Source organism: Uranotaenia lowii, chromosome 2 (genome assembly GCF_029784155.1).
Source record: "Uranotaenia lowii strain MFRU-FL chromosome 2, ASM2978415v1, whole genome shotgun sequence".
NCBI lineage: Eukaryota > Metazoa > Arthropoda > Insecta > Diptera > Culicidae > Uranotaenia > Uranotaenia lowii.
This window is the reverse complement of record NC_073692.1, coordinates 35,787,221-35,809,333: the sequence shown is the minus strand read 5'-3', so window position 1 is coordinate 35,809,333 and position 22,113 is coordinate 35,787,221. Positions and strand designations below refer to the sequence as shown.

At 40.4% G+C, this 22,113-nt stretch overlaps 1 protein-coding gene across 6 annotated transcripts in view; it reads left to right on the top strand.

The window, feature by feature from the left end:
- The window catches only part of LOC129746178 (blastoderm-specific protein 25D), a 66,491-nt gene that overhangs the window by 32,692 nt on the left and 11,686 nt on the right, over positions 1–22,113 (top strand). For 5 of the 6 annotated variants that reach the window (XM_055739716.1, XM_055739715.1, XM_055739714.1 and 2 more), the window contains 2 exons: positions 19,741–20,853; positions 20,957–21,156. In XM_055739716.1, the coding sequence (XP_055595691.1) occupies positions 19,741–20,853; positions 20,957–21,156 (1,313 nt within the window). Of the gene's footprint in view, positions 1–19,533; positions 19,631–19,740; positions 20,854–20,956; positions 21,157–22,113 lie in introns of those variants that run through there. The other variant, XM_055739719.1, reaches the window with a different exon arrangement.

Genomic DNA, 22,113 nt, shown 5'->3' with positions numbered 1-22,113 from the left:
TTCAAATGTAATTTTTTCTATTTAAGAAAAATTCCCATAAATTTCTCGAACCGGTTCCTATTCTGTTTAGTTCCAAACTTTGCGCGTATTTTTTTAATTTGGTTAGACTTTTTTATAATGTTCTTATACTTTTTAAAATAAGTTTAAAATGCGCAGAATTTGAGCAGGTCACAGTGAGGTTTTTAAAAAGGGGGAAATCTTACAAAATAAAATCACTCATTAAAGGTAGAACGATTAAAGTTTTGATGATTTTTTTTTTTAGTTTTTGAGAATCGGAAGTTTTGTTAGACCATGCGATAAAAAGTCTTGAAAAATGCGGGAAATCAAAAATAGAAATTGAGTGGCCACCCGCCAATTGTTGCACGGCCCGATATTTTTTCTAGTTCCTTACAGGTCGTATCTTTGTTTTTCAAATTCATGGTGCTAAAATTGTCCAACAAACGTCCAACAAAAGTGAAACTACTGTTGAAAGTATCGCTAAAAGACTTATTCCACCATTAAACATTCGAATTGATTTGATTCAGTATTAATTTTGGAACAAATTTGAAATACTGCTGAAATATTGTTAATTTGAGTCGTCCTGTACAATGGCAATGGCAAATCACCCTAATGAAAACATTCCACCGCTTCTCCGAGCTTCTCGACTTCGAAGTTTCCGTTTCCGAAGAAATATCATGAGTATATTGAGAAATTGATTTTTAGATGTAAATTTTTTGTAATTTTTATCCTAATTTCTAGTCATCATTGGGACCTATGTACATATATAGTCTGTTCATCAGAAATGAATAAACAAATATATCAAATGATGAATGATAAAACAATGTTTAGAATAACAAAAAAAATAATCATGGGTTGATTGTACAAAACTACCAAAGTGAGAAAAATTACAAAAATGACAAAAATTCTACATGTATCGGATTTACATTTCAGCATACAGTCCATTGACTTGTCCTTGAGCAAAATCCATCAAACTTCATATGGCTTCCAACAAGAAGGTGACGTGGTTCTTACCAAATATTTAGACGTCATTAAATATTCGCGGGCATGAAGAAACTCCACCTAATCCACACTTGTGAAAGTCGTATTGTTATACATACCAAAAATAATAAACAAAACAGCAAACAGATGACGAGCAGTCTCGATTCACTACCTACTTATTCAGAATTTCGAGACACCGACATTACTTAGTAGTGATCGGTTTTCTCCTAGCAGCCAATTTAGCGTTTTTGTTTTGTGTTTCGTTTTGTTCACTTTTTTTTGCCATAACTAATTACGGCACATCATGCAACTAAGTATGAACATATGTAGGTAATTGGGCTATGTTACGATAATCCGAACGAACGACTTCTGATTAGTTTACTCGGTTGTTTATCTTTTGCGAAATTCCACACACCTTCTTTTGGTTATTATTCGAATAGGTGTGAAGCTTATTGTTGAATTATGGATCATGATGTACCTTATACCAATTTTGGATTTGAATGGTTAAATTTATGTAGTTACCCACTATAGTAAAAAGCCTAAAAATGTGCTTAAATGTTATGTTTCTTGATCTGGCTATGCAGTCCCAGAAATTCATCTCTAAACACATTGAGGACTAAATACGAAATATCTCGTATTCGTCTTTCACCTTTATTTTCACACGAAACAGAATTCAAACTCTTTTGAAGCTAGCTAACAACAAGAACAAATTGTTCCACATTGATAGATGATTAATGAAACAATCCATTTTATTGGCAAATGACTTTAATCGTAGATGACTCAATCCAGTCGGCCAAACAGTAACGCCAACCAATCAATTTTCCTATGATCATTAAATGCAGCAGTCAGCACGATGATGGCCCACTGTTTATAGTCTACCCAACTTCTTGCTGATTGAAGACCATACAACTCGCATAAATAAATAAACTATGCAAAAAGGAGCCTCTCCTCCAAGTCGAAGCCAGCAACAGCTGCCTGCCAGTCGGGATGATGAGGGGTGAGGCCAATCAGCGAAACTGCTGAATAATTGATTCAGCCCCACCTGCGAACCACAAACCAAAAAATCAACAAATTTGAAACAAATCGCAGAATGCACGAAATCCGAAAACCGGTGGGTGTCTCTTTTGGCTTCAAGCAAAACGAAAATCCAGAGAAAAAAATACATGGAAGCCGCCCAACCCATGATGAATCTAGTATGGTGGTCTCACATGTCAAATCGCACGTTCAGCGATATTGAAAATAGATTTGACAGCTGGCTGAAGTGTTTACGAAAAAGGGGGTCCAGGGATGCCAGGTGTTTGAGAAACAAAATCAGAGAAATTTGGAAAAAAAAACTCTATGTATGTTTGTGCATGTCGTAGATCAAAGATTGAAAGATTTCAAATCAAATTGGGTTTTAGTTTATTTTATTTTATTCGAAACACTTTTTTGTATCTTTAATTACCATACATTCCGCACTTTTCGGATGCTCCGAAATAGCTGTGATTAATCGTGATAATAGGAAGGATCTTTTAAGGTGGACAGTCTAGGATACATCATACGCTACGACACTGCCACCACTGACGCCACCCCCTTCACCACCCTTCAACTCATCGGCTCTCTCGTTCAAAAGGGCCAAAAACTCAATCGGGTTTCCTAATGATACCCATCAGATCCGGATTACTCGATTGGATCTTCTGGAGCAGCGATGGCAACAGACGGGGGTTCTCCTGAAGCAGCTGTTTCATCTCGATGAAGATCAGATGTTCCTGCAGGAAGGCCAGCCGCTTCTCGGACGATGGAATGTCATACCTCGCCATACCATCCGATTCGATGACTTTCTGCTGCTTCCAGACAGCTCTTGCAGGAATATAGTGTTGAATAAGCATAAATCTGTTATAAGTAATAGATAATTAATGTTACTCACTGCTACCGACAAAACTGGCACCGTCGTCTATTGGTCCAACGTCTTCCAGCTTTTCTTACCAGCCCGGAATTCAGCCGGAAGAATGTTTTCGCTTCTATGGATTATATTTGCAAAAATCAAGGCGAAATATTTGTATCAGCAGTATCTTGATGATTGGCAAAACTCCGTGTTTTACAAAAATCAGAGCACCTGGCATCCCAGCCTGCCAGCAGCAGTCAGCCAACAGCCAGCTGTCAAATTTCGGCTGCGTTTCGACCCCACCGCCGCATCCAACCCTCGTCTACTTTTTGCCAAAGTGAGACCACCAGACTAGATTTATCATGGCCCAACCTAGGAAGGAGGGACGAAGCGAGCCACAGACAGTGGGTGCTATTGTTTTGAGAAACAAAGTTTTCCGTTTCGGCAACCGAAAAAAACCAAAATACAATGCGGTAGAAATATTTTTAGAGATTCACCAGTAGGTACAGACAACAACGATTCATTGCAGCTATCAACACTCGCTGTAAACAAAGTAAAACAAACGAAATAATTACCATTACCGAGACATTTCCTTATAATCCAGCATTTTACATTAGGCTGTGTCGTTTTGCGGCTTATTTCTTATTTAAAATAAAATCCTGTAGTCTGACAAGTTTCCTTTTTGGTCCAAATGAAAGACAGAATTTGATTTGATTTAATTTTATTTATTTATTCATTCGTGCAATTCAAGATACAATCTTATTAGACATTGAAATCGGCTTGTACTGGGTTACCAAAAAAAAGTGATTAAAATTTCTGGGGCTAAAGTTATTAAATCATATCCTAACCTAACCTGGTTAAACATTCTCTCTTAAAACAAACGATATTATGGTTCATTTTGATTTCATCAGGTATCTGGTTCCAGTAGGCCATTGTAGTGAGCAGTAAAATTTCTTGGGATAACCAATTTCCTTACTCGATAACTTCTGAATTTTTGCAGATTTTTAAATGAGATTTTGGTACCCGCGTTTTGATTTGAAATTTTGTATGAAAAAACGCAAAAATTTGTTCGGAGAATGTCATTTTTTTGTTTTTTTTGAATATTTTGTTCTCACGAAATACAAATAAACTTCCAATACATGGAGCTTACTGAAAAATTCTCTCTCTACAACTTGCCGAAGACGGCAGCAAAGAGGTAGAAATACCGAGATAATAGTTATAACGTCCCAAACAGAGCATTCTCTTTTTCATGAAAATGTCGGCTGCCTCCAAAAGACAACCCTCATTGGTATCCCCCTTGTTGCACCTTTTCTTACAACTGGGATCTGCTCCTCTTGCTAGAAAATACTGAGATTTTCAGTGGACCCATCTGCCATCCCACAGAGAGTTTTGGCTTTTAAAAAAACTTCATATGTACATATACAGTTGCGTTAAAAAAAATGAAATCGCTTGAACCAGAGCACTCGCTTCCAACTTTGACCAACTGTCATTTCTGTCTGGATGATATTTTTTTCATGAAATTTTCACAAAATCTCAACAGGTCACACTTTCAAGGAAAATGAGCAACATAGTGCACGATTATTGTCTTGAAAACAACTGTTCCGTAACAAGAAAATTCTCAGTGAATGATCTAGGCGTAGAGTTGAATGCAAAACTTAGTTTTGCGAAACATATCGAACAAGTCGTTGCCAAAGCCAATTCCATGTACGGTATGGTTAGCAGGATTTGTCACGAGTTGGACAATCCTTATACTATCGTCTCGATTTATGTTGGACTTATCCGAACCACTATCGAAGATGCAAGTATTTTGTACTACAATGTTCATAAGAATAGAATCGAAAGAGTTCAAAAACGATTTCTAAGGTACGCCTTGAGAAACCTTGGCTGGCAAGAAGATATGCCAGAATAACGAGCCTTGTGTATGCTGGTTGGCTTGGAATCACTAGAAAATCGCAGTAAATCAATCTACATGTTGTTTTTAAAGGATTTGACCTGTGGAAAATATTTTTCACCGTATTTGATGTCACAGATTTCTCCTAACGAAGGACGTAGCAGTCTACGCAGCTTACGACCGTTCCAGCTCCCTAACCGAATCCAAAACTACGCTTGCAATGCACCAATATACAGAATGATGGCGCTCTACAATGCACATTCTAACGTTATAAAACTGAATATGTCCAGAGAATAAATCAAAAATAGACTTAAGTTAGTTTTTTTCATAAATATATTGTAAACTGATATAGAATGTAGACGTTTGGAAGTGGATAAAAATCAAAGATTCCCTTCTAGCAAAATGTAAAAGAAATCCATTTGATCTAGACGCTCGGAATTTGTTACAACACACGTCTAGAAAACTCAACCAGTGCAAACAAAGTGCAAAACAATCCTATTACAGCAACTTGTTCAAGGACGCTAATAGTAAAAATACGTGGAAATATTTAAACTCCATATCTGGTAATCAGGTTGAAGAGCATGATGCTCTGAAACTATTAGTAAACGGAAATCTCACAAGTCACGAAAGGACTGTTGCTGACACCTTCAACTCTTTCTTCAGCAACATAGGGCCCCAGCTCGCTTCTAGTATTAGTAGCCAGAGAAATACGAATCGATTCGGCACCTTAGCCCAACTACGCAGTTCAATATTTTTAGAACCGGCAACCGAGCAAGAAGTGATCTTGAAAATTAAAGATCTTGATGCTAACAAAAGCGTAGGACCCGATGGAATGCCGGCGTACTTTATAAAAAACCATTATCAATTTTTCTCAAAATTGATTCGAGATGTATTCAACGAAAGTCTCGACACTGGTATATTCCCTGATTGTTTAAAAATAGCTAAAGTTGTGCCGATTCACAAAGCAGGATCCAAATTTGATGTCAACAATTATCGACCTATCTCAGTTTTACCTTGCCTGAGTAAAATTCTGGAACAAATGTTAGCTACTAGAATCATCAATTTTTTCCAAAGGCAAAACATCTTGTACAACTGCCAATATGGATTCCGAGCAGGTTCCAGTACAACAACGGCTACTTATGAGCTTTTCGCTGATGTTTACCAAGCTATGGATCAGAAAAAACTCGTTGGACTTCTTTTCATCGACTTAAAAAAAGCTTTCGATACCATGGATCACGAGATCTTGCTCACTGGCTCTTTATGGTATACGTGGGAAACCGCTTGAGCTAATGAGGAGCTTTCTTACTGGTCGAAGTCAATTTGTGTCCGTCAACGGAGTAAGAAGCAGTATCCAATCTTTGAAAGTTGGCGTACCACAGGGAAGTAATCTCGGACCGCTTCTCTTTCTTGCGTATGTGAACGATCTGCCCAAACTAAATTTAATTGGAAAGCCACGTTTATTTGCCGATGACACTTCGTTGTTCTACTCTGGTAATGACCCCTCCATAATAATTAACAACATGCGTGCTGATATGGAAGTCTTAAAAGGTTACTTCGATGAAAACCTGTTGTCCTTAAATTTGACGAAAACGAAATACATGATTTTGTCAACACCCAGGAGACCAGTAGAAGTGCATGAAGACCTAATAATTAACTCAACATTGATCGAAAAAGTTGATCATTTCACATATCTTGGCCTAGACATTGATTATAAGTTGAAATGGAACTACCGTATACAGAAACTCCAAAAACAGCTCGGCGCAACGTGCGGACTATTGTGGAGAATAAAAAGAATTGTCCCCAGGAAACAAATGAAATTAATGTACCAGGCTTTCGTTCAATCGAAACTACAATACCAAGTGTTTATGTGGGGTGCAGCAGCAAATACTCTCCTGAAGAAACTGCAAGCAGCTCAAAATCGCTGTCTAAAAGCCATCTACAACCGTCATAGAATGTACCCAACGAAAAACTTATACACTGAAGCTGATGACTCTACTTTTCCGATCCAGGCGCTTAGAGAGATTCAAGCCATATCAATAGTCCACTCACATCTAAACGACCAACGTGTACATCATAACATAGTATATGAGCAAACCAGCCACGCGTACGAGCTTCGAAATTCGGCAGCTCTAGTAATGAGCAGACCAAACAGTGAAATGTCACGGAAAGCATTTCCTTACTACAGCAAACATCTTTATAACGCAGTCCCCAGAACACTCAGAGATGAACAAAATCCTCAAAAATTCAAAACGATGCTTAAACGTCACATCAGAAATAAAATAGAATCTTATTTTATTTAAAATCTGATATTAGAACACCCGATGGTTATCAACCGTGAACCATAGTTGATAAGAGCTTCCTTAACAGAGATTTATCTCGCTGGAAGCACAGTCAACTTCTACCTCCCATCATTCGAACGCGAAAATAATGACCGCTACCATTTCACTACATCCGTTTAATCACAACATTTTATTTTGCTTATCTCATTTCCGCCACCACCGCCTCCAACCACCGCCACCAACCACCGCCATCAACCACCGCCATCAAGCACCGCCTCCGCAACAAGCGCCAAATATTGAATGTTTACCATGTCATTTACCAAAAACAAGTGATTCAAAAAATTAAGTGCTATAAAATGAAACGAATGAACAAACCTTATTGTAAACAAGTTGAAAAAATTTAAAAAAATAATAAATAGTGATGAGGAGGTTTTGCGCCCACTGGAGAAGGAGCACTGAAAAAGTTCCACTCCCGCGGGCTTTTCCCTGCTCAAAAAATAAAAAAAAAAAAAAAAAAAAAAACACCATTAAAGATAAAAGGCTGAAGCCTAGGATCTATCAATAAATAAATAAATAAATAGGTCGTGTGGCGATACTATCCAAGGCCCAATGAATAGCAGCTAACTCTGCTATATACACACAGAGCACGGTGATTCGAGGTTGTAAGAGGAGCTAGATATTTCGGTGAACACTTCAAATCCCGTTGAATCCTCTATCAGGGAGCCATCGGTAAAGAACATTTTTCAGCATCGACGTGTCCATATTTAGCTTCGAAAATTTGTGGAACGAAAAGTGGACGGTGCGTGTCCGGAATTCCACGAATTTTCTGCTGCATAGGCAAATCAAACAGGAAAGAAGAATTATCGTATTCAGGGCTGCAAACACGAGTTGGAGAGTACGGAGAAGGGTTTACCTGCATTGACATGAGGATGTGGTATTTAGACATAAATCTGGTTTGAAGATTTTGCTCTAGTAGCCTTTCGAAATTTACAATCACCAATGGGTTCATGACCTCACACCTGATGAGGAACCGAAGTGATAGTGGATTGAATCGATCTTCCAAAGGGAGTATTCCTGCCAAAACTCTAAGACTTATGATACGCGTTGAGGGCATAGGCCGATGACATAGTGAATACGATGCGATGCGATGCGGCAAATGCGATTCAATGCGCTGAACCACATTTGGTGAAAATGTATGTGAATCGCTTAAAACCTGACATACTCAACGCGGCGAAGCAGATGTCAATTTGTTCCGCCGCTCGAGTTCGCATAGACTGCGTCCGTAAACTCGCATCGCATCGCTCTCACTATGTCATCGGTCATACATCCCAAAGCGATACGCAGACAACTATATTGGATACGCTCAAGCTTGATGAGGTGAGTTTTTGCAGCTGACGGGAAAGAGAAGCTACCATATTACATCACTGAAAGAATAGATGTTCGGTACAGTATTATAAGATCTTCTGGATGGGCCCTTTACCAAGTGCAAGTGATTGATCGGAGAAAATTCATTCTTTGTTGGCATTTTCCTTTCAGCTACTCAATTTGAGCTCTCCAGGTACACTTGGACAGACACCACGCCGTCATCTGGAAGTTGTCTTAGAGTGCAGCCTTCAGAGAGACAACTGTCGTTGTCACTTACGTAAAAGTTGTACAAAAGTGGACTCAAATATGAACCTTGGGGGAAACCCGTGTAAGAGGTTCTTCTAACTGCAACATCTCCGTGAGCAAGTTCAAATGTTTCTCACAAAGCAAGCTATATAAGGTGTTGTTCAATAGCTCCCGGGAGCTCCTTGTCTGACAAAACCTCTATTGAGACTGCATCAAAAGCTCCCTTTATGTCTAGAAACACTGAAGCCATTTGCTCACGTTTTGCGTACGCCATTGTATCTCTGCAGACAGCAAAGCAAGACAATCGTTCGTTGCTTTGCCCCTTCGAAACCCAAATTGACTATCTGACAGATTTGAAAGTTTTAAGTAATTTTAAGATGAAAACGCGTTTATTAAGTAAAGTGCAACCGCATACATCCAGAATGACCGTTAACTCGATTTTTTTTTACATTTGGGGATTTTTTTTTATTATCTGACAATTTGCGCCGGGGGTCTTCAGATTTTCCCCAAAATTTAAAATTTGGTTCATTTTTGCGACTTAAAAACACATGTATTTTTTCAGATTTCTAACATTTTTATTTTTTGAGTTAGCTTCGGTTAGATTTTTTTTGTCAATAAAAAATAACCATTTTTCAAAGCTACAAAACTCTGTTATTTTTCAACGGAAATTATAAAATAGCACATCAAAATGCATTGAAATTTTATCAGCTTTCCAAATAACTTAGCTGGAAAAAAATAAATAAAGACCTTCAACATGAAAAGTTGTAAATAAACTTTAAATGGCGTCTAAAAGTACCGGCTGCACCACCGAATATTTTGCAAAAAATACCATTGAATAGGGTAAATGTACCCAATCTTGGCCCCTAAGGCATGGTTGACTACGTTGATAATTTGAGATAAACCTGATCGAACTTTTGATTGAAATGCTCCTTATTGTAGCCCCCGCGCCGAATTTTGGCCCTTTATGAGTTCCTTAAATTGGCCGTCTCTAGAATAAACTTGTCTCACTAATACAACAACAGCCCCCACGAATTCATTGAAACTATCCCGGAAGGAATGTTCTGTATTGTTTTCAAAAAGTCGGAAGTACGAAATGTCAATCAACTTTTAGAATTGATATTTGCATGTAGAATGATAATCTTAGGTAAAAAAGTTTCAATTGTTTATTTTTGTTTTTGTGTATTTAAAATTTCTATTATAAGAATGATAATCTAAAACAAACAGGTTCCAAACTATTGCACTGGTTAACATAAATATGTTTATTAATGAAGCAAACAAATCGTTCGCTCAATTTTTAACATGCAATCAAGAAAGATCTGTTTCCATTGAAGTTACCAGGTTAACATAAGATAGTAAATGTTCATATTTTTGTTTTATTCCATTCCCTTAAAAGGAGGACCGACATTTTAAAAACCATTATGACCGAGGCAAGAAGCAAACTAAAGCTTAAGCTAAAGTAAGCGAACGATCCTTTGAATCATAAATGTTTAAAATTTCGCCCTTAAGAATTTTCTAGCAATCGTATGCGTACACTCGGATAGCAAAACAAGACAAACTTTCGCTCACTCCAGCCAGCCTGATAGAAATATATTGCATCTCAATCGTTCGTTTGGGAACTATAGGCAATGGAAGCGAATAGCAAATTCAAAAGCTGGATGAAATAAAGGCTGCATCCCACTCGCACTCATGCAAAATCATTACCCGAACTAGGCAGCGCTTCCTTCGCATATTCCTTTCCTACAGAGAACAACGTCATCACCTCCAGCTGATGCACAGTGATGTATAATAAAAAACAATCTTGGTCAAAATATTATTTTTGATTTCACATGAAATTGAAAACAATAAAAATTTAAGCTCGTTACATCATAGTATTTCAATATTGCATTGCAGTTTTTTTTAATATTAATATTTAGAGTGTCATAATTTGAACTTTAAAACAATTCCTTTCAAAGCGACACATATGCAGAAAATGTTCATCTTCAATACAAATCGAATGAAATCAAAATACGTTAAACCGTATGTCCAAATGTGGATTTTTTTAGGTATGGATATAGTAACAACATTGAGATCCAAGATATCAATTCGGATCCGGAACCGGTAAATTAATTTATTGAGAGGTAAATTTTATTGAGAATAAAAGTTCTCGAAATTTACCATGAAAGAGCAGCTCATAAGCAGCATATAATTCTAACTAAGATGCCAAATACGCTTCATTCGGCTTGAGAGATAAATAAATTGATTATAGTCCAAAATACATTCATGATATTTTTAAGTTATTTCAATCATTCATTTTACTTTCGACCGGCTTTTCAATTTCCAGACCACTGTGCACCGTCGGTCGACGAACGGCCGCCGGCTGCCGACTGCCTGCTGATGTCGTTTTCACACAAACATGCATACATACTTCTATTTGTGGAATTGCATGCCAAGATTAGGCGAAAAAAATGTTTATATTTTCTTCAATTCTAGATAGAAAATGTACGTTGTTTGGAGTAAGTTATTATTTTATATTTTTTGCCATGTTTTGCTGTAACCAGTGGTAATTTTTAGTGATTTTTCCATAAGGAAGTGTGTTTTTAAAATCAATACGAAGACGGCAGGTGCACTAGCAAGGTAGGCTCATTTTAGATTTTTTCCGAAGATCATAATTTCATTCGCAGTTTGTCATGCGAAATAAAAATTATTACGCAGTCAATTGGATTTAATAGTGGACAAATACCATGCAGAATGTTGCCATATGCGATTTTCTTTTATGTTTGATTTTTATTCCATTTTCAGGCGTATGTTTGACATGAAAATCACCAAAATGCATTTTGGCATGCCAAGATAAGGAGCATGCCAAGTTAAGGCTCACTTACCCTAGCTCAATTTATGATGCAACTTTCATCTGAAGACACCAAAGTGGGCCATCAACTCCTTGAAGAGTTATGAAAGAAATATTGGCAACAAATCTCTTTTTTTGCATCGAAAACAAACAATGGTCGAACAACTGCACACACATATGAAGTTAGCGCGCACTACTAACAACATGGAAACAAAAGAACTTACCAAAGCAGGTAAAAAGCACTACTTTTTCGTGCTTTGTAGAGTATTTGCAGCATAACTGACTTAAAATTTTAACCAAAATTCTTAGTATCGTATTGGAAATAATAATGGAAATGTTGCTTTTACAACTTGGTCATATGCTATATAACTTATTAACTTTTCGATCAAAGATCATTGTGAAGCATAATCAATGCCAATAGTAGAAGGTACAGTCCCTGTGTTTGGGATCACAAAAATGTGATTAAAAAAATGAAATATAGACATGCTTTACATAGTTTTTATACCGGAAGCTAAGCACTGGACACCAAAATCCTTTCCCATCAAAAACAAAGAGTGTGGCACAAATGTAGAAATAATCGAAGAGCTCAGTATGGCCAGCCCAGGCTGTAAACAGTATCATTCCCATTGTTGGTAATATGACATTGAAAATATGATACTTTAACCGTATTCGTTTTCTCCATTCGCCCAGTTTTGAGGATTACCATACTAGAACGAACATAATTCGTCGTCAGTGTTTTGCTACCTCGATCGCTCACAAACGAATCTTCAGTGTTCCACCGTCCATTTTAAATCAAATCTGGGGAGTTACAGATGCAAAACTGAGCGCATAAACTTCTAAAAATGACAGCAAAATTTGCAAAACTTGTTGTGACCTGGTGCAAAACTGGGTAGGAACGAATACGTTATTAGATTTTTGGATATAACATGAAGTCAGTTTAGCTGCAACACTCTACCGCCCCTACTTTCATAACAGTCCCATATGCAAAAACAAGCAACCGAGAAAATCAGCTTTTCCTGTTTTGGAGTAGGAGTAGGAGTACATTCTTAAATTGTAATCACCACTTTCGGCATAAACGAAAATCGTTTTTAGGTTGTTATAATAAATTGTAAGACCTGAAATTTTCGAAATTAAGTTATTGGTAAGGTCGAGAGCACCATTTTTATTCATTATGGGACTGTTAATCGACCATATTTGAAACCTTTTTCAAATCTACTCGCACAACAGTCCTATACAGAATATTTTTTTCTCACCAAGCTACTTTCTAAGACTTAAATTTGATAATTTTCGAACTTCTAAATGCAATTGTCAGAATAAGAAACATACAAAATATCGTAAATTCCACATTGTAAGTTGAATCTTTTTACGATTTTTGATTGCATCCGATAGTTTTTCGCTCAGTAAGTCATTCCTAAGGAAGTCAGACCTGCCTTCGAAAACTTGTGTGCATCATTCGACATCAAGTGAGTTAAATTTAAATAAATGATTCAAAGCAATAAATCAAAGTTTTAAATACCGTGCGGGACGTGATGACCAGAATAACGACACAGTATTTAATATACTACTATAAAACTTTATTAGAGACAAATACTTTAAAATCGCAACTGTAGTTAAAAACCCAATTCCACTTATTATTCCGGAAGACCTTGGCGTACACTGATTGACCATGCTCAAACGAACGAACTTTGGCGTCTGAGGACGGAAGTTTGGGATTGGGCGGGCGAAGAAGCTCCAAACTAGTCCGGATTTTACGGCCAAACATAACTTCTGATGGTGATAGGCAATCTGGATTCGAGCGATTCGGTGTACTGCGATATGTAAGCAAAAATACATCGAGCGCTTCTTTTATCGTACCCCTCTCCGACGTGATTTTCTTTATGGCCCGCTTGAAGGTATCGACAAATCTTTCCGCCTGTCCGTTTGACTGCGGATGGAAAGGTGCAGTTCTGATGTGCGAAATTCCATTTATGGCACAGAATTGGGCAAATTCTGCGCTGGTAAACTGTAAACCATTGTCTGAGACAATGGTCTCGGGATTTCCTAGTCTGGCGAAAATATTACGTAACAGATTAATTGTCGCTGTGGATGTGATCCGACTTGTTGGTACTATCTCAGGCCACTTCGAGTGAGAATCGATAACAAGAAGATAGTATTCATCGCTGATAGGTCCGGCAAAATCGATATGCACTCTTTGCCACGGACGGGTTGTTTTCGGCCACAGAATCGGCGATGCAATAGCAGGAGCTTTTGAAGCCATCGCACAGTGGGGACAAGAAGAAACATATCGAACTATTTCTTTGTCCAATGACGGCCAGTATACGTAGCTGCGGGCGATAGCTTTCATTCGAACAATGTCTGGGTGCCCTAGATGCAGTTGTTCTAGGCATTGCTTCCGTAGCGTAGCAGGAATAACCAGCCGTTCGCCAGAAAGAACGCATCCGTTTATGGTGGTTAGGGAGTCGCGTCGATCGAAAAACCGCTGCAACTCATCATCTCTGTTGAGGGCAAGTTTGAGGGGCCAGCCATTTTGAACGTAATTATAAACTTGCTTCATTACCGGGTCCTTTAGCGATGCTGACTCGACCGAACTAAAAGTGATAGGGAAAGCATTAAATGTGTTTGTTGTTACAGATTTGACGTCATTTTCAAGGGTCACGGCTGCAATGACATAATCTTCGGATGGCTTCACATGCTGGTTGATGAGGCAGGAAAGGATGTCGGCTTGGCCGAACTTTGCTGTCGACACGTACTCAATGGTGAAGTCGTAGAGAAGCAATGTAAGCGCCCAGCGCTGTAACCGGTTGGCTGTGTAAACGGGTATTCCGGTTTTCGAACCGAAGACTCGCAGTAATGGTGCGTGATCTGTCTGGAGGCGAAATTTCCGACCGAATACCATTCGGTGAAACTTCGTAACAGCAAAGATGATGGCTAGTCCTTCTCGATCGATCTGGCTGTAATTTCGTTCGGCGGGCGCCAGCGCTCTGGAGGCGTGTTGCACTACCTTAACCGTTCCGTCGGGAAATCGATGCGATATTGTGGTTCCAAGACCGACCGACGATGCATCAGCGGAAACGATTATTTCCAGCTGCGGGTTGTAGTGCGTGAGTAGGAGGTCTGACGAAAGAATTTCTTTAAACTTGACGAAAGATGCTTGGCATTCTGGGCTCCAAACAAATTTTGCTCCGGATTTCAACAATTCGTCCAGAGGATAACGCAGATCTCTCATGTTAGCAACAAATTTTCCGTAGAAATTTATAGCTCCTAGGAACGAGCGTACTTCGCTGACATTATTGGGAGGAGGCATAAGCTTGATGGCAGCGACTTTGCCGGGATCTGGGCGGATTCCATGGTGATCCAACAAATGGCCCAGATATTTGATTTGCTGGCGGCCAAACGAACATTTCTCTAATCGCACTGTGAAATCAAATTCCTCCAAGCGCTCAAACAAAGCCTGGAGGTTGTTCCAGTGCTCTTCTTCGGTTTCTCCACCCACAATCAGGTCATCTAAATAACCACAGGTCCTTGAAAGTCCGGCCAGCAGCGTGTCGACGATTTGTTGAAAAATTCCTGGTGCAGCTTTGACACCCGGTGCCAGACGGTTCACTTGATAGATGCCTCGATGGGTGTTAATGGACAGCAACTTACTCGTAGCCTCATCGACAGGAATTTGTAAATAAGACTCGGACATATCGACGATGCTGAACACCCTGCAGTTACCCAGTTTGTTGAAAATATCATTTGGCAGCGGCAGGGGATACTGGTTCGGTTGTAAAGCCTCATTGAGGCCTGTGGAATAGTCGCCGCAGAGCCGTATGTTGCCGTTCGCCTTACGCACCGCAACGATTGGAGCCGCCCACTCGGAATAGTCAGTGGGTGTAATTATACCAAGGTGCTCCAAACGGTCTAATTCCTCATCAAAAGCCAAATACATCGAGTATGCCACAGGACGTTTGGGTCTAAACACTGGTCTTCGGTCTGGTTTCAGATCCAACTTCACTACGGTTTTGGTGCACTTTCCCAAATCTGTACTGAACACTTTCGGGTATTTTCGTTTAAGACGGATGGTGATAGGGTCCACTTTTTCACTGATTTGATAGCAAAAGTTCACCATTGGGACTGAATCCAAACAAAACTTTTCAATCAGGTCCAGTCCAAGAATGTTCAAGTCTTGTGACACAACAAACACCGTACAGATTTGGGAAATGCCACTTATCTTCACTAAACACTCAAATTCCGACAGTAGAGCCTGATTATCTCCGGATGCAGATTTAGCTTTCACTGACGCTGTTTTTGTGCTCGGTTTTCCAATTTTTCCCCAAGTTTCACTTGACACAACTGTTATGTCCGATGCGGTGTCGAACTGGAGTTTCACTTTTGTTCCATTGAGCTCGGCTGACACATATTTTCTTTTATTTTTCACCGTACACAATGCGACACTCACGGTTCTCATGTCGACCTCGAAGTTGTTGACATTCTTTCTCTGTTGACGTCTAGACCTTGATGACCGGCGAGAGCTAGAACAAAAGCCCTCTCGATGACCAAACCGATTGCATTCCGAACATCTGTGGCTTTTAAAAGGGCAATCTCTATTGAAGAGCATCTGCCCACAATTCCAGCAGGGACCCGATGGCGTTCGTTTGTCTGGAACAGAGAGTGCTGCTTTATCCGACGCCTGAAATTGTTTGATTTCAGATGGAGCTTGAAACTGCTGCCCTCTTATAGCGTTGACCGAACTACCCTCGATTATTTCCGTATCATGCCGTAAATTGATAAGACGCTGACATTCGGCCGATAGTTTTTCAAGGGTAATCCCACTTGTTTCCTCCATCCGGGTCAGGAGCCGTGTTCGGATTTCTGCGTCGACTTCGGATTTAAGCCCAAAAATGAAGATGAGGCACTTAAATTCTTCCTCGGTTATTCTACTGAGCTCAAATTCGACACAACTGCGGTTGATTCGGCAGGCATAGCTTACGTAGTCTTCGGTTGGTCCTTTTGATTCCTGCAAGCAACGATAGCGGCGGCTCAGGATTGATTCTGGAGCTCCGAACAGATTCTTTAATTTTGAGACTGTCTGTTCGAAGGTGAAATCTTTTGCAGTTTGCGGGAGAATGAAACTTGTGTAACGCTCATGTTCCGAAACTCCGAGTTTTCGCATAAGTAGAATCACCTTGGCAGAATCATCCAGCTCAGCCGCGTCCTTGGAAAACAGCTCTTCATACCGTGAGAACCATACAGTGAAGGTTATGTTCTCGTCTAACTGGTACCAGAATTCCTTAACATTGCTCGCTAAAGAGTCGAGTAACCCTGCCGAGCTAGACGGTGTACGCATGTTGTTGATTGCCTCATTCTGCAGCTGGAACCTAGCATTTTGCTGCTCCTGGGCTCTTTGCTGTTGCTGGATGAGTAAATTCGTTGCTTGCTGCTGTTGCTGGAGCTGTTGTAGAAGCTGGACTATCAGGACGTCGGTTGACAACGACGGCTGCCCTTGCTGGGTGTGCCCATTGGCAGCGGGTTGTGGTCCATTTGGGTTATTTCCAGCAGCACCGTTCATTTCGTCGTCCAGATCTGACATCGACGAAATCCGACGTTTCCGCGTGGGGGGCGGTATGATGAACGAGTTAACTTTAAACTTCACTCGCGAAACAAAAGCTACCGCGATATCTCGTCGCCACTTTTTAAATACCGTGCGGGACGTGATGACCAGAATAACGACACAGTATTTAATATACTACTATAAAACTTTATTAGAGACAAATACTTTAAAATCGCAACTGTAGTTAAAAACTGCCTATTCGTCACACGCCGGAAATAGGATTGACGTTTCAGTTGACAGCCGATGGTGCTTCCGCCAAGGGACAGTCTAGCTGCCCTGGTGAGCCCAGGGTTGCCAACATTTATTTTCAAAAATCAGGGAACTTGCGAAATAAAAATCAGGCAAAATCAGGCTACGTAAAAGTAACGGAAATTTCGCTCAAAGTGATGACCTTTTTTTTTTTTTTTGGTCATCGCTCCACATTTTCACTCCAATATGTGTTGTGAGCCTACTTAGTTGAATAATTCTGCTGCATTAAAGCAATCCCTTCAATTCTCTTTTTCAATAAGAATTAACGGGAATCTTTCGATTGCTTTGATTCAGCCACATTTTCACTTTTTCACTTCAGCTATGGTACCAACTCCAGTTCCTTACTACCCATTTTTCATGACATTCGCAAAACTCAGGCAAAATCAGGCATATTTTCAAAAATCAGGGAAAATCAATGGCTTATCAGGTTGTCAGGCAGAGCCTCGAAAAATCAGGCAACGCCTGAAAAATCAGGCACATTGGCATCTCTGGGTGAGCCAGCTGAGTGCAGAGTTGCCAGTGCTGTTATTGTTTTCCTCAACACAAAGACTATTTCGCCGAAAGAAGCATTGAAAAGTAACCAAATCCGTGGTATTTCATGGAACTGTTATTCGGGTATATTTCATATAGGACAGCCACAAATTGATTTTTTTTCGAAATTTGTAGAACAAAACCTCTTCTTTTAGTGTTTTATTTTGAATCCCTATGTTGACCTAAAATGACGAAAATTCATATGGGACTGTTATGCGAGTAGGGGCAGTCTACAAAGCACAAAAAAATAGTGTTTTTTACCTGGTTTGAAAAGTTCTTTTGTTTCCATGTTATTAGAAGTACGCGCTCACTCCATATGTTAGTGCAATTGTTCGACCATTGTTTGTTTTCGATGCAAAAAAAGAGATTTGTTGCCATTATTTCTTTTATAACTCTTCAAGGAGTTGATGGCCCACTTTGGTGTCTTCAGATGAAAGTTGCATCATAAATTGAGCTATTCAATGGTATTTTTTGCAAAATATTCGGTGATGCAGCCGGTACTTTTAGACGCCATTTAAAGTTTATTTTCAACTTTTCATGTTGAAGGTCTTTATTTATTTTTTTCCAGCTATTTTATTTGGAAAGCTGATAAAATTTCAATGCATTTTGATGTGCTATTTTATAATTTCCGTTAAAAAATAACAGAGTTATGTAGCATTGAAAAATGGTTATTTTTTATTGACAAAAAAATCTAAATCTAAAATTTCGCCCTTATGAATTTATTACGCTAGAAATAGCTGTATCTTTTTCCCCAGTCAGTACAGTCTTTAAATTTTGCGGAGTGTTAGTTGGATAGTTGAACTAGATTTTGTGGAAATTCCATGAGAAAATATACCCAGGCAGAAATGGCAGCTGGTCAAAGTTGGAAGCGAGTGCGCTGCTTCACGCGATTTCATTCTTTTTAGAATGCAATTGTAGCTCGAAGGACATTTTACGTAAGGCACAAACCGGAACATGTAGAATCAACTGTGTGTTCTCGTTCACATTTTTCTATAAAACACACTTAATCACATCGCACCAAGATCTCACCAGGAAGAGTTACAAGGTGTAAACAAAGGTGACTTACCTTTTAAAGCCACGTTGTTTAATTTGGAATAGCTTTTCTTAGCCACTTTTTTTTTAAATTTGTAAACATGGTTCCAAAAAAAAGGTACACTAAATTGACGACCTTCCCCCCCAATAAACGGCTCTTAAATTGATTGGAAGGAAATTAAGTGTAAACAGAACAACGACCGTAAACTCGTGAAGCAGAGTACCTACCCTTTATCCATACGGGGTGTTTCGCGCAACTCGATTGCCGTTGAAGCTCTAGACTAGGCTAAGCTAGATATACTTAGGTACCTACTTAGAGAGGTGCTGATTCTCGCACATAAATACAATTATAGATCTTGTAAACACTTGCTGCCTGTTGCTTTTGCTAAGCTTAGCGGCAGTTAGCAGGTTGGTGGAGGTGTTGTTTCAGTTCATTTTTGCGATCCCCCCGTCGTCGTCGTCGTCGTCGTCGTCGTCGATTGCCATCGATCTTAAACCGAAGCCGAACTGCTGGCTGGCCCAATGTTAATGATGGTAAATAATCGCGTTGGTTGACTGCGCTGCTGCCTGATGCGTATGTGGAGTTTATACGGTTTTAGTTTAGGCGGAATAGCATTGCTGCTTGGAGTTTTTTGTTAAGCTAATGGCTAACCTGCGAAGGCATTCGGTTCGAGCGATTGCCCGAGTGCAGTCACGAAGACGACGTGGTGGTGGCCCAAAGCGGCATTATATCAGGGCCGTTTCATCATTCGCCCTGCCGTCATGTTAATCATACTGTGTAAGATTTCGATGGGTGAAACATTCTTTGGTGGGGGTGCTTCCATCTTCTTTTAACTCGCCATCAATTGGTACAACTTCTAATTTTGTTTTGTTCTTTCTCCTCAACAGATGCGACTGAAAATGGCCAGAACATTCCGTCAGAATCGCCCACGGCAGCAACTTTACCGAGTGGAGGCGGAAGTGATAATTCAAATGCAGCAACGAGCCCGACTAGTATAAGACTCTCATCGAAGAAACGGCCTCCACACCTAACCTGTCGAATTAGTAACTCATCATCGCCAACTAATGCGGCCGTAGTAGAAACGGCCGATGGCCAATCGGTGATCATTGGAAGTGGCAACCAGAAAAAGATGGCACCATCCGGGGATTCGGTATCATCGAGTATGCAGCTCACCACAACAACAACAACGGGTCAGCATTCCGATAATGATGATGAGCACGTATCATCAGATCGGGAAGTGTCGCCCAAGTTTGTGGTTGGGACGAAAAAATACGGCCGTCGATCGCGTCCCCGAACCGATGACTGCAACGGACTGGACAGTGGCTCGGATGTCAGCAACTCGGACAACGAATCTGTTCCCCAACAGCAGCAGCAGCAGCAAAGCTCCACCGAAGATGGTAAAAACAATTCCTCCAAACAAGTGCAGCGATCCGCATCCCAGAGCGATATACACGGTTCTAAACGAAAGCGCCCCCTAGGCGTCAACAGGCTGAAACGATGTGCCTCTCTACCGACTCATCGACAGCGGCCAGACCTTGTTAATCGAACGCTCATAAACACGAAAAACGTTCGCGATCAGCTGAACATGGATGAGACGATCGATAAAAAGATTTACTTTATGCGTTTGTCGGAAAACCTGCGGGAGGTTTGGGACTCGCTCCTGGATGGCGGCCACGGAGATCTGCTCAATCGAGGCCAGCTGGAGGTGGTCTGCGAACGGGTTGGCCTGCAGAAGCTTCCGGCTAAGCTCGCGGCCCAGGAAGTGTTCACCAAACTTTCCCTCCAGCCGATCGAGGGTATCAGCTTCGATGAGTTCATATCGCTGCTACAAAGTGATTCGGATATTTTACCGATTGGGGGCGGCATCAACAACGGGGGCATTGAGGGTGGCGGAGTTTCGCCGATGCGCCGCTTATACGACGAAAGTGACACCTTCAAGGCTCAGGAGTTGGATCGCGATAGCGTCGAGGAAACGGTCGGTTTTACGGTTCGAATGCCCGGTAATTATCTATCATTTTCCTTTAAAAAACCAACAACCGTACATCGTAATGTGTGCGCAAAAAAAAAAAAACAAAAAAAATTATTCCATCGTTAATTCCCCAGATTGGACGGCGGAAATCGGTTCCCTGTCGGCGGCCATCATCTTGGACATGTGGGAATCGGCGGGCATCGTGGAACCGCGGGCTCTGCTGCACGAGCTCGGGTTCTACGGAGCGGAAATCCAGGTGGCTGATCTGGTGACTGCCCTTGAGGACGAACAGCAGCGGCTTGGCGATGGCGGTGACACCTCGTCGATTATGCGCGTAAGTGTTGGTTTCTCTCTCTTTGTTTTGCGACTCAAGCCATTCGGGTTTGGTTTTGTTTACGCGGCACAGCTGCTGCAGGAATGTTTAAAGCTGTTTGAGAATTGATCTGTTCTGTTTGTTGGCAAATCTTCGTAGTGGAATGACTTCACCTACGCTTTAAACTTGAATATTTACATTGGGTGATATACAGTGTCGGCAATAGAATAGGACCACAGCTCAATCCAAAACAGAAAGTGACAAAACTTTAAGAAAAAAAAATTCCATTTAAGTGCATCAAACCATTTACAAATTGTTAATTCCATTCTTCGAAGAAATTAAAATCATCCGTAGTTAAAACAATTGTCCTTTATCTAAAAATACGTTTTAAGCATACTCCCTGACTAATATAACACGCCATAAAATAGGACCGCTTTAGAATTCATGGTAATAATAAAAAAAAAAAGGGAATTCATACCGTGATCGATTTGCAGGGTTAGTATTTGGTGGTATAACCCTTATTACGCAACACTTCTCGCACCCGGTTCGACATCGATTCCACCAGATTTTGGCACGTTCTCACCGGGATAGCGTACCACACCGCCTGAATTCTCTCCCACAGCTGCTGCTTGTTTTTTGATTTTTCGGTGTACACCTTACGTTTAACTATTTCCCATAGGTTCTCTATGGGATTGAGATCAGGGGACTGTGCTGGCTACTCCATAACGGTTACCTTATTATCCTGGAACCACTTTTTAACCGTTTTAGCGGTATGTTTGTGGTCGTTGTCCTGCTGGAACTGCCACTTTTGGGGGCATCTCCCACTCGGCGTGTGGCAGCATTACTTCTCGAAGTATCTGGCCGTAGAGATGCTGGTCCATAATCCGGTCGATCCAGTACAAGGGACCCACCCCGTACCAAGAAAAGCACCCCCACACCATGATGCTACCTCCTCCATGTTTGAATGTTTTATTTGTA